The sequence below is a fragment of the Phyllostomus hastatus genome, unplaced genomic scaffold (genome assembly GCF_019186645.2).
Source record: "Phyllostomus hastatus isolate PE091 unplaced genomic scaffold, TTU_PhHast_1.1 phas_contig_86, whole genome shotgun sequence".
Taxonomy (NCBI): Eukaryota; Metazoa; Chordata; class Mammalia; order Chiroptera; family Phyllostomidae; genus Phyllostomus; species Phyllostomus hastatus.
The window spans coordinates 48,807,260-48,821,305 of NW_025333977.1; the positions used below are offsets into that span (position 1 = coordinate 48,807,260).

General features: G+C 33.6%; 1 protein-coding gene across 4 annotated transcripts in view; it reads left to right on the forward strand.

Annotated features, from left to right (window-relative positions):
- TSC22D2 (TSC22 domain family member 2) overlaps nt 1-8,129 on the forward strand; it is a 46,512-nt gene extending 38,383 nt beyond the window's left edge. For 2 of the 4 annotated variants that reach the window (XR_006787139.1, XR_006787140.1), the window contains 2 exons: nt 5,520-5,571; nt 6,564-6,633. Coding sequence is in view for 2 of the 4 variants with exons in the window: in XM_045851050.1 (XP_045707006.1) it covers nt 5,520-5,571; nt 6,564-6,824 (313 nt within the window). In the remaining 2 variants the exon portion in view is untranslated. Of the gene's footprint in view, nt 1-5,519; nt 5,572-6,563 lie in introns of all 4 variants that reach the window. The other 2 variants (XM_045851050.1, XM_045851051.1) reach the window with 1 other exon arrangement.
- Nucleotides 8,130-14,046: the final 5,917 nt, after the last annotated feature.

Here is a 14,046-nt window from a genome sequence, read left to right on the forward strand (position 1 = left end):
GTTATTTATAGAGCTCCCTGTGTGGGGGAGGAGGACAGTATTGAAGGTTATAGATGATTCACTGGAAACAGTAGGTGATTTCTAAGGACTGGCCTCCAAGAATGATTGCAGCTTCTACTTGAGAGTTTATGAAGAATTATTTTTACCTGGTTTGGATAGGGGGCGTTGAACATAAGTATTGCAGATATGCCAGCTCAATCAAAGAAGTCTGTTCTTAATACATGAAAGATTTGATTTTGGCTCTGGCTGGTGTGGCTCAGTGGATTGAGCATCCACCTGCAAACCAAAGGGTCGCTGGTTCGATTCCCAGTCAGGGCACATACCTGGGTTGTGGGCCCAGGTCCTCAGTAGGAGGTGCAGGCAACCACACATTGGTGTTTCTCTCCCTCTCTTTCTCCCTCCCTCCTCCTCTCTAAAAATAAATAAATAAAATCTTTTTTTTTTTAAGATTTAATTTTGTACTTGGGAAATTTCTATAGTGGATTTTATATTGTAACACAGAAAGAAGGGTCTTTGAGTAAAGCAAGGTAATTTTCTTTTGCAAAATTCTGTGTATACATATATTTAAGATACCTTCAGCTTTCTAACAAACCAAAAGACTATTAGTTCTTAGCAAATAGGTAACTATACTGTATACCTAAAGATTACTGAGCAAGCACCTTTTCCAAGAAGTTACCTCCCTTGTTCTCAGAGCTGAACCTCTTCTAGGAATGTACTAGATAAGATAAATGGCAATTATGAATAGTTTTTAATCTTTGGATTTATGCTTATGGTTTCACAACTAGCATGTGGGGCTTAGTCAAAGATCTCTTCATACACAACTCTATTTCCTTTATGTCATTATAGATTGTTTTTTCAGTCTTACTGTTATGGTTTAAAAAAAAAAGGCACTCATTTTGACATTATTAGGTCTGGGTTTGAATCCTGTCCCCAGCATTGTGTTTTTGAGTAAGCTTTTGACCTCAATTTTCTGAACTGTAGAATGAGAATGTTGCTCCTGTTTGTAGTAACACTCACTAAAATAACCTGTGCCTGCCAAAAACTGTGCAGTTATTTAAGTGTTTTCCCCCTCTACCTTGCTGCTTTGTTAATTAGCATTTGTATCCAGGGGAGAACAGAAGAAAAAGTAGTCAACATGTAAGAGAAGAAATTTGGACTATTTCTATTTCAAACAAGTAGCCATGATGTCTCTGTCCACACTAATAAAGAAAAATTAATTTCATTCCTCATAGTTGTGTGTGTGTGTGTGTGTGTGTGTAAGATCAAGTTATTATTACTCTTTGGCTTTAATTTTTAGAAAAACTGGATGGTTTGTACAAATTTGCTGAGCTGAGAGTATGAACAAAGCACTTAGTCTATTAAGAAGGATGAAAATATGGGGAACTTGTAAAGCTAGACCAGGGGTGTCAAACTCAGTTTCACCAGAGGCCACAACAGCCTTGTAGTTGCCTTCAAAGAGCCAAATGTAGAGCTCCTTGCCCCTACTTAAGGAGTAGTTACATTTACACAGTCCTAAATTAATATATTCAGCCCTTTAAAGGCAACCATGAGGCTGATGTGGCCCCTGGTGAAACTGAGTTTGACACCCTGGACTAGAGGTTTCTGTCTGGCCTCTTGTCTTCTCAGTGAAGTTGCGAATGATCTGTTCTGATAAGAATAAGGAGGCCTGGGAAGAAATGCTCTGGTATTGGGGGCCAGTTGGGATGAATTAAAACATGAACAGCAACATGGAAAGCCAAGCTATCTTGCTGTAGCATTGATTCTTTTGAGTTTTACTTCTCCTTTAAATGTGATTTTAATTTACTTTATAAAAACCTTAAATTCAGGCCCATTTGGTTCTTTGGGGGCTGCAATTCTAGTAAATAAAAATCCAACATACAAAAAAAATACAGCCATTCTTGTTGTTTTTCCCCCATAGGTTCTATATTTCTGTCAATTTTCTCCATACACATAATTTTTAATTTATCTAGTAAAGGCTAATGGAAGTATGATTTTTTTCTAAAAGAGTAACCCATTGTAAACAGGAAGTTTCTTTTTTAAAAAGAAAATTATCCCTTGTCTTTATATAGCACTTAAAGTTTACAAGAATAGTTATAAAGTCTTAGAAAACCTTCCCTTAAGGAACTTATGTTCAGAAACTGGTTAGCCATCAAGTTATAGCGTGGTGAATGCAATAATAAAAAGAAAATAACATATACTACTACACCGTTAGGTTAAGAAAGCAAATGAAGGAAAATTATTCATGCTGCTTCAGTCAGTCTTTCTTATTTTAAAAGAGAACATGAAGCCCAAACCACTATGTTGATTTTGAACACAATAGAAAACTTGTTACCCTCATTGAAACTGTATTCTTAAACCATGTTCTGGGATTTTGAAATAGAATACCCTCTTATCTGCTTATTTAAGACTACCTACCATATTGGTATCTTTATTGTAAATCAAGCTATTTTAAAGCAGTGGTGCTCAAACTTTAGGTTTTATCAGAATCATCTGGAGAGGTTATTAAAATAGATTTCTTGGGTCCCACCTCAAGAGTATCTAATTCAAATTGATTTGGGGTATACCCAAATACTTATATTTCTAACAAGTTCCTGGGCAGTGCTGATGCTTCTGGCCCTGGGACTGTACTTTAAGAACTACCGATTTAGTCAAACTCAAAAAGTTTTATTGACTTCCTATTATAAACCAATAATTGTTTCAAATCCAATTACTATCATATTGACTCTTTCAGTATGCATTTGAACTCCTATGTGCCAAGCACTGTGTTCATTCTTCACACAGGTCAAGAAGATAAGGAACCTCCCTCAAGGAGCAGAGTTAACAGTGGTAGTATTGTTTAAACTCACTTAATCATCACAGGAATTTATGAATTAGGGCATGTAATCCTTATTTTAGATGGAAAAAAAAGGTCTAAAAAGGTTAAATAATTTACCAGAATTCACACAGTGAGTATACAGGGAAACCAGAATTTGCTAATCTGCTTTCCTGGTTATGCACTGTAAAAAGTTTGTGAAGATTAGTGGACCATAGGAGCGATGGAGTAATTAGTTCTACCTTAGGAAATTAGAAGGCAGCATGGAAAAGATGGCACTGGAATATGTTAAGGAACAAGTAAAAGATAACCAGATGAATTGGAACTGTCAGCATTTCCAGTTGAGGGAGCAGTTTGTACAAAGGCATGGAAACCTGAGAGAATATGTGTTCCACAGACTGAAAATAGTTACATAAGACTATAATACAATAGGCCAAATGAAGTATGAGAGGAAAGGAAACTGTAGAAGGCAGTGCTCAAGGTTATGAAGGGTTTCGTATACTGGGCTAAGAACTTTTCAAAACAGAATTAAGTTTTTATTATTCTTTTTCTTACAACTTTCATCTCTGTTAGCCCATGGTTCTCAAAATACATTTGATATGGTCTCTCTGGCAGCAAAATCAGCATCACCTGGAAACTTGTTAGAAGTGAAAACTCTGGGCTCCAACCTAGACGTACTATATCAGAAACTGAGTTGGAGCCCAGCAATCTTTGTTTTAAGAAGACCTCCAGATAACTCTGGTGTTAAAGTTTGAGAACCACTGCAGTAGGTTATAGAATTCTCAAATTCTTCAAAATAGTCAAAGGTCACTATAGTGATAGTAGTATCTAACTGAATTCTGTTAAAGTACAATGCTTAACAAAATTGAAGTATTAATACCTCTTAAGGGACATATTTTCAACCTGATTTATTTATGTTTTGAAAACCAGTTTCTCTTGCTGTTAAAAGAGAATCAGGACTAGAGTTTATTAAATCAGCAAAAAAAAATAAGATGCTAATTATTGTTCCTTTGCTAAGGGAATGGTTTGGAAACAACTGATTTTATTTTAATTATCAAAAAAAAGAGGCAGTAAAGCTTTTTTTTAGAGTTTGGGGTTTTTCAATTGGTTGTCAATGTATAAAAACTAGTATTAAAATTAGCATTTAAGGTGTTCTGTTTAAAACAGATGTGTTAAAAGAATTGAATATTTAAGTCATGAGATGGCTAAAACTAATTCAGTTTTTCCTTGACATAGAAATAAAAAATGTAGAAAGTATAATCTAAAATTCTCAGACAAACATTAATCTAAATGCCTATCACTATCTTTTTTTATCAAATTGTAGCCAATATGAGTACTTATTAATGGTAGATACTTCCCAGTTATTTAAGTATACAGAAGTCCCTTTTCATCTTAGAAATAAGCAGCAGCAAAAAGTGAAATAGTATGCTGTCATTAATGTTGTTAGTGCTTAGATAAACAAGCTTAGTGTTTTCCATGTATTAATTCAGTTTTGAGGATTAAGAAGTGGCAAGTCCAGTGAGGCTTTGAGATCAGTCCCTTCATTTTATGGATAAGGAAGCTGAAGTCCAGGGAAGTTAAATAGTTGATTTGCTAATGGTCACATAGGTAGTGAGTAGCAGAACCAGGATTATAATCATATACTTAGATTATAATATAAAAGACACTACTACATCAGACATATTTTTGAGACCCAGTTTGATACAATATTGAAGGTCCACATCTAAAGTAAAATAGTTTCCACATGTCAAAATTTTCTTGGGTAGGGTATATTTTATGAAGAATATTTCGTAAAGTTTTATAAAAAGTTGTTTAAAGACCTCTTTTTATATTGATTCAGAAGACTAAAGTATTAAATTTGTCTTTATAAGAAAACTTAATAACTTCAAAATTTACAAAACACCAAGAGAAAGATAGGGAGCCTCACTATACTTACTGTTTAATACATGAGAATATAAACTGCCAAAGACAACAGTTATTCAGCCTTCTGTGTTACTATCATACAAATTGCTAAGCTGATATTTGAACTTGATATACTTACCAGCTAGACTACCAGTTATTTCCAAGAAAAACTGGTCCAAACCACATACCTTACCTACTAGGTGATTTTGCCAGCTAATAACCTACAATCAAAGCTTGTAGTTAGCCAGAATGTTGACTTCCTTGTTAACCAACCCTGCAAGTACTGTTTGTTCTAAAGCCCTCGGAGTCATTTTTATGAGCCAGATCTAAAAATTTTTAAACCAGATACTAAAATATCAAATCTGTAGAAGAAAAGTCATCACCTGAAGTTTAATGCAATAAGTAACTACTGAGTGGATTTCCATCTGAAAAGCAATTTAGGATATATAGTTGTTAATTGAAGTTTAAGAGTTGTGGAGAGGGTGCTGTTCATTCCAATTTTATCTTTTTAAGTTCACTGAATTGAGAAATCCTGAATAAAATTGTAAAGTAGCATAGTTTGCCCTAGGCAAATAAGAAAAGTTGAAACTACAAAGGATTTTTAGAAGTGTTATCTATGTACTGAGATCCTCATTTTCAAAATGAGAGCTCGCTGAGTACTAAAATTGTGAGAATAGACTTAATAAACTTTAAATTACTATTTTTTTGTTTTAAGTAACACACAGATGTTCTTAATTCTTTTAAGAATTGGAAGGGAGATTAAATTTTTTAGAATAATTTAATGAAATATTCTAATTTTTTCCAGTGCATCTGGGGGAGGTGGTGTAGCCATTGACAACAAAATAGAACAAGCAATGGTAAGTAAAAGTTTATAGTCCTTACTTTATAGATTGTTGGTTGTGCAAAGCACTCGGTTTATGTCACTTGTAAAAAACAAACCTAATTTCCTTAAACCAAGATGACCAAAGGAATTTTTTAATAATGAGATTTAACTGAAGCTGTTAGAACATTGAGAATCTTGGTCTAAAAATATCAGTGGAATAAATATTTCCCCATTTGAACATCTCACATTTTTCTTGCATTGCCATTGATAAGAGCCATTTGGGGGTTATACAGTCAAAATGCATTATGTTTTTCCAAGTATTTCAGCATCAAAAATAGTTTAGAGACAAAAAAGTATTAAAAGTAAAACTTCAGCTAGAAATTTTTGTCATCCTTTGGTCATATGCAGATACTGTTTTACTCAGCTTTAATAAATAGCTGAGTAAATAGCTTGTTTTGTTGATTCTGGTTCTGATTTCTATTACTGTCAAAAATTTTTATTCCCTTAAAGATACTCTGCTCATGTTATAAAATATTTTGATTCAAATTTATTAAAATTGTAGCAAAGCTATAAATAAGGACTGTTAGTCTCAAACTATTTTAAAAAACACAAGGTTTTAAGGTTAGAAATTGCAGGATCACCTTATCTCTTAAAGCAGTGCTATATAACTAATTTAATATCAGGCAGTTTAATATCCTTTGTTCTCTTAGTCCCACATCTAAGCATATGATTTTTAAACTTTTTGAATTCTAAGCTTATAATAAACAATTTAAGGAGCTAGTATTTTTGGAAATCTCTTCAAACTTTGAAAAGAAAATCCTGGGCTTGCTGCCCTAGTTGGAAACTGGATTTTTTCCACCCCATCTCCCTTAGACCCATTCAAGATACAGTAGAATTATTAAAAGCAAGAGCAGGAAAACTGACATAAAAACACCTTTTGTTTATAAGGCACCAGATAGGCTAGAACCAAATAGCATCACCTTTTCCTTTCTCTCTTTTTGACATTCCTAATTTTGTTTTTCACAGGATTTGGTGAAAAGCCATTTGATGTATGCAGTAAGAGAAGAAGTGGAAGTTCTAAAGGAACAAATAAAAGAATTAGTTGAAAGAAACTCTTTACTTGAACGAGAAAACGCACTGTTAAAATCTCTTTCAAACAATGATCAATTATCCCAACTCCCAGCCCAACAGGCCAATCCTGGTAGCACTTCTCAACAGCAAGCAGTGATAGCACAGCCTCCGCAGCCAGCGCAACCTCCACAGCAGCCGAATGTCTCCTCAGCATAAAGCTTTCTTGCCTCATTAAGAAAAAACTGAAAGCAGTCTATCCTGTGTGCCACTGGTGTTCTTTCCACTTTATATGAAAGCAAGTAGCCATGCTTTGGTTGTGTGTTTGGCCTTTTCAGTATTAGACAATCATTCTACAAGAGCTTTTCCTCTCTTTGAGATGACATGCAGCACTGTTGATGTCCAGCTTTACGTCATCAGTACACAAGGAGAATAATAATGGGGGTTTATTAAAGCAAGCAAAGTCTGCCTTTTACCTGGTGGGCATGAGTGGGGTCTTCTAAGAGCTTTGGTGGCTCTTCCATGTTTCTATTACATGGATTTACCCTGAGCCTTCCTATCATATTATAAATAACAGTTCATCTAAAGAGCCACTTTTCTTTCAATATCAGTAACATTTGCCTATATAAGTTTTCATTTATTTGTGTTTTATTTATTACAGGGCTGCTATTTTCATAATGTACATGAACAATGTCACAGAACTTTTTTAATTTTTTGAATAATTATAAGTATCAGTAAAGGAATTGAAAGACAGGATTGCGTTTAATAGATAAAACGTTTAGGCAATAATTGAACAAAAGAATCCTGGCATATTTCTAACACTAATGGCAATTTACCTTCGGTATTTATTTTTAGTAGTGAAGACCCAGCTTGAATGTAAATTTTGTATAGTGTAAGTATGAAGAACATAGTGCAACTGTACAGGTAGTCACCAGTTATTGTGATATAATAAATAATTGGGCTATTTTGATGAAGAAAACTTTGTTCATTTGTTTCTACTTTCTAATAGAAAAATTGCCACGATTCCTCTGCTTTTTGACATTTCGTATGACTTTTTTTTGAGAGGGTGGGAATAAAAAGCTGTGAAATTGTTCAACCTACTTTGTAACCAAAGAAGCAAAGCTGTGTAATGGAGTTTTTGTTTGTTTTTTTTTTTATATATATAATGCACATTCTTTATGTATTTTTTTTTTTTTTAGTGTTTTCTCGGTCACAATTTTCTTTACTGTCTAGCATGATCTGCATGACCTATACTCTTTGAACCACTTTCGTACCTCATGTTTTTATCCAGCACTCTTATTGTAATATGTACTAGTCTGTGAACAATGTCAAATAAAAAAGAACGGACAGGTAGTATGGTGGAGCTGAGCTAGTGTACTATACACTAGTTGTAAAATACAAAAAAAAAAAATGAAGTGAGCCATCTTTTGTTCATTTAAAATGGTGTTTTGAATTTCGTATGCAGAAAACGTTTTGTTACATTGCAGATTTTAATGTATTTAATAAATGCAACTTGCAGATAAAGTGCAGTGTATACTGAGTATTTAAATTAAAATGTACATTTCATAAATACAGTTTCAAGAGAAAGCATCATTTTGTGTATACTAACACATTAAGTGTATATGTCAGAAATTGATGTATAAATATATATTTTAACACATTTTCTGAAATTAAACTGCAGTTTTGTTGAACTATTTGGCTCTATATGTGTTCAAAATTTAATTTGATTAGATTTGTACTTTCACAGTTCAGAATACTCCTTAAATGAAAACCCATGTTATTAAAGACTTAATGATAGTTCTTAAATTTTCAAAGTAAAATAATTTAAAGAATGCAAGAGTGGTGAGCAATATTCATATTATGTCAATGACATTTAAGTAGAAAATCTTTGTCTACCAAAAACATTTACTTGAATTCAGAAAGGTGCCTATAGAGATTAACATGCTCTGTATCTATGGCCTGCTAGCTAATCAGGAGTTAATGTGAACCAATAGTTAGTTCTTCACATTAAAAGAGGATAAATAAGTATTCTTCTTTATCTATTTAAATAGAAACTTAATCAGATTAGCCACAAACTAAATGCATAAAGTTGGGTATATGTGGGATTGTCAACTATTTTATATTTTAGTTATACTGCAGGATATATTGTTCAGTATAAACAAATTTTAATGTTAATAGATACCATTAGGAATAGCTAAAGGAACTAAGTACATAGGCTTGAAAAAGCAACCCTAAAAATGTGAGTAAGATTTTAGGTAGAGCCACCACAGATGAGAGTAAGCAAAATTTCCATGTTGGGATGTTAACCAAAATGCTCACTAGTTGTGCCCCTCAAGTGCCAACAACATGATATTTAATACAGGTGTAGAAAAAATTAATATTAGAAAAGGTAGGAATTTGTGAAAATACAACTTTGGGTTCTGGTGATAGAAAAACACTATAAACATAAAAGTAACAGACACAAAGAAAATGATTAATGTTAAAGTAATTAAAAGAAATTCTTTTACATTAAAAAAAAAAAACAGAAAAGAGGAAACAAGGATAGGCCACAGAAGAAATGGTGGTTTCTAAAGGTCCCGCCTTTAGTAACCTAAAAGATGCAAATCAATATTAAGAAAATTTTTATTTGTCTTTTAAATAGCAGAACCTGATATAGAAAGGCAAGCTTTTCTGTGTCCTTCTAGAAAGCAATTTGGCAATGTGTATCGAGCCTTAAACATTAATACACTTTTCAGTTTAATGACATGAGAAGATAACTCATGGTGCAATGTTCAAAAAATGCAAAATTATAATAGTTCCTATCTACTGCTCTTATTCTTCCCTTTGAACTTGACCTTCCCTTATATACACCCCCCAAAATAACTGAAAGGTTGCCTTTACATCCTACTCTCATAAGGTGTGCTCTAACTCCAAAGTGAGGGCCAAACTTAAGGGTGCAAAAGCTATTGCATTTTTCAGCATCAGATACACTATATTTGGAAACCTCAAACATTCTCCCAATTGATTAGTTTCTTTAATTTCAGTTTTACCTCAGAAATCTAGGGTCTTTGCTCCACGTGGCTGGAATATTAATTTATTGAGATGCCAGTTTTGGGGCATCGTCTTTCTTATAGGAATGCCATCTAAAATTTTCTCAGTGTAATGCCCATAGGTCAGGGTGCCACTTAAGATTTTTGTTAGTTTATTTTAGCCAACTAGAAAATCATAGAACATTTTGTTTCCAATATGGTAATATATCTTTAATACAAGCCTAACTTTCCCCAAAGAAAATTTATTTTCAGTAGTTACAATGTGATTTTACAGCTTACTGCACACACCCTTTGGATATTAAATATGCATTTACTTAACTAATATATGTCCAAAATAGCTGGATATTTCCACTGTTTTTTCCAAAGTTCTAAACTAAGGAGTATTAAGACAAGAATGCTTTATCATCAAGCATACAGTAATGGATAATAATAACTGCCATTATTCACAAAGAATTGTTGTAGGTCAAAGATTTTGGTACTTCTACAAGTTCCAAACTCTAGCCACTCCAGGACCTTTAAAAAAGGAGGCAGCAGTCCTTAAGATTAGAATACCCAAAATACCTGGTCTTCATGGAAATATACATTTGTAGAACCAGAAATAGCTAATTTTCTGGAAATATTTTAAGACAATCTAAAGTCATTTTTAAGGCAGATTTATAGTTCAGTGGCACAAACTTGGTGACATGACTGCAGTCTCTTAAAAAATCCTAAAAAGGACAAAACCCAGCCCTCCAGATAACAGTTTAATCAAGGATGTAAGGAAATCGTTGATACAATGTAATAATGATAAAGATACGTAGTCAAGAATGGCTTTGTCAAGGAAGGTTTCCTCAAGAGATGACACAGGTCATAAGTTAAGAAAACTGCTCAAAATTTTAAAGGAGAGTACAAAGCTTGGTTAGCCACAAATTTGTTTCATGGGTACAGGCAAAGATTACCTCACCCACCTTAGTTGTTTGGTTTCTATCCATTCAGAAGGTAATGACTTACAAATGATTTTAAGCAGTGGGATTGTGATCAAATTTGCATTTTGGAAAAGTTAATCACAACAGTGGCAAATGTGAGGTAGATTGGGAGCTGAAACTGGAAGCTAAGAATTAATTGATAAGGGACAATAATAATCCTGAAAAGAAATGATGAATACATGAGATTACATAGACAATCTGTGATGCTCATGAAGGAAGTCTGTCTTGGGTCTTTCTGTACCATTTTGGCCTCCACAATGAACACTCCATTCCCAACATCAGATGTCCTGGTCTTTCTTGCTCCAAGGAAAGATCAGAGAGCTGCAAGTCTTATCCTGAGTCAGACTTTTCCTTCCAACAGTCATAGGTCTCTAGGAAATTAAAATCTTAGTTTTCTGTTAAAGAAAGTTCAAGAATTTAGCAAAAGGGGAATGAGTAAGAGTGGAAAATAGAGGGTCCTTTTCTGTCACTATAAATTCAGCCACGAAGGTAAGCTAAATTTAGTCCTTTTATGGTGACTAGGATTAGAGTGGCCTGGAAGCTTCTCAGAGCTATCCCTTTCTCCCCAGAAAGGGTAATGTGAGTTCTAGCCCCATTGTAGGTACTGACAACCCGTGTCAGAGTAGGTTTTGCTAGGTTTCATTCAACCTTTCGTTCTTCGCCACTGTTCACAAAGTTTCTTTCCTTCAAGGCCCTCACCTAAGTGAAACTGGATCTTTTCTCCCACCTCCTCCTGCCTCAAGCCTAGTAATCCATCCCTCCATTTTCTAGCAATACTAATACTTTGTTATTTAGTCATGTATATTTTTGCCCTATTTTTTCCTTCTCAACATTCCAGAATGCACCCATTTCATATATGTCTTTATCAGGTCACAGAAGTTCTGTAATAGGATTTATCCTCTGAATGCATGTATTTCCTTTGTCAGTGGAGAGGTTACTGTACAGTGCTATTTAACAGTTTCCTTAGTGGGCTACAGTTGGTATTATGTGCTGTGTTCACAAGTGAAAAAGGCTATGTGAGGCATTATGCAAAGCAAGCTAAAAGTCAGACATTTTTTTAACAGAAGCATCATAAAATAAAGACAGCCTTTTAAAATTGGTAATGGTAAAGTAAGAAACAAATTTTCCAATGGCATAGTCTACTTGGTCACAGAATTTGTTTAACGCACTTAGATGGTGGTTTAGCTTTATAGTGTCTCTCCTCACCAGGGAAACTGATAGATTAGGCAGTTTGGGCTGACCATCAGTTCCCATGGCCTGATGTCATGTGTTGAGCTATAGAAAACACAGCATCTAAGTTTATGGACTAAGACATTGTCTACAGAAGGGAAAGTTATCCCATTGAAAGAGGGGAGAAAAAGGTGTGCTAGGTTGTTCCTAAAAAATAACTGAGGCAAATGCCAGACTTCTTTCTCATTAAAAAAAACTGAGTTTATCTTTCCATTTCATTCTTTTGCATGCCTAAGATACTTCTGTATAATGACTGTATTCTCACCCACTGCAATCTAAAAATCTTAAACGTTCTCCAGATCACAGTTATTGCCGTCATTTTACAAGCATGCAACACATCTATTGATAAATTGTACCTGAACAAGTCCACAGAAAGCAAGGACCATTTTCCCCATAACTGGGCATGAAATATTATAATATCAGATCAAGTTATAATTCTAGTATTTCTACTAAAAATGCATATATAATTTAATGAGGTGGCAAATGGACAGAAAAAAATACATGCAACATTGTAAAGCCTCTAAAAGAAAGGTTTTGTTTTCAAGAAGTTTGGCTTTTACTTTTTATCTTATAGAAACTGTTGAAATGCAATTGAATTCTATTTCTATTCTGGTGCTGCACACTATGCTATGTGTTTGGGGATAGAAAGATGAATGGGACATGATTGGTGCACTTCAGGAGCTCATAGTCCAATATAAAAAGTAAAAGCTAAAGTGCCATTTTATTTATTCAAAATATATGTCATAGTTTATGGCCCTCATATAATTTGTTGAATGAAAGGTTCATATAAATCAACAGTAAAATTGTCATAATGCCACGTGAAACTTTTACTTGCCTGAAAACAACTCTAAATCACCACAAATATTTAACATCAAATAGGGCTTTTAGAAAGAGGGGACCTGGTGAAAAGCCTTCCCATCTTTTCTTTGAACCTATGAGGTGTCTCCTGAAAAAAAAGGAACCAATCTAAGGGAGAAGCTTATACATTTTTTAATCCAAGTTTGTAGAGAGTGAAACTGATCTAAATCAAACTTAACTAGAATTAACTACAATGATGCTATGAACTGTATCATCTATTGTCTCATTAGCAACGCATTTCCTTGTCTGACAAAATCTACCATTCAATGAACTAAGGTAAGAATAACTCAGGTGCCTGATGCCAAAATTAAATCTGGTAGCTGAGAATCTGGAAGCAAAAACATGTTTTGAGTACATGATAAAAGTGACATTTCAAATCAGTAGGGGAAGAATAGTTCATTTAACAAATAGTATTGAAATAACATGACCATTTGAGAAAAAAATAAATTTAGGCCTCTAACTCATAAAAATTAATTCTAGTTAAACTAGTAGTGAGTCTTATACTTTTCTGTCACATATCCTTTTTAGAAATCTCCCTGTGAAATGCACATGAGCAAAAAGTTTTTGAAATATGTTAGAAAGAGATGATCACTCTCAGCAAAATAAAGGAAATGCACATTAAAACACAAGAAACTATCTCAGATCCAGTTGGCAAATATTTAAAATATATATAAATCAAGAGCTGACAAGGCTGTGGAAACATAGGAATCCAACATTGCTGGTGAATATATAAATAGGCACAGCCACTTAAAAATAAAATTAAGTGGTATACATTAAAATTAAAAATTCACATGCCATGTGACTCAATAATTTCAATTTTAATGAAACACACTTGTGTTCACAAGGTTGATTATACTTTTGTAATAGTATAAAATTAGAAAAAACAAAATACCCATCAAGAGAATGAAGCATGGTATATATTACAAAATACTAGGCATCAATGAAATAAAATGAGAATCCTACATATACTAATATGGAAAAAACCTCTAAGATACAATGTTATTTTTTTTCAAAGTTTGGGAAAAAATTGAAGGACAATACATGTACTACATATGACACCATTGATGTTAAAACACATACTGTGCACATTCACACACACAAATACTGTATGGTGTACTTCTTTAGTACCTATTTGTGTATTATAAAAATGTATAGAGAAGGTTTGGAAGGGTAAAACCAAACAGTTAACAGTAGTTTGATGGAGTGCATTAGCTTTAACTGTAACATTTGATGTGTTTGAATATACATTCATGTAATGTTTGTGTAATGACAAAATTAATAAATTAGAAATAAAATAAAATAGATGTTTTCTTCTTGTCTGCTGCTAATGTCTCCCCTGGTGCTCTGGATCTCATCACC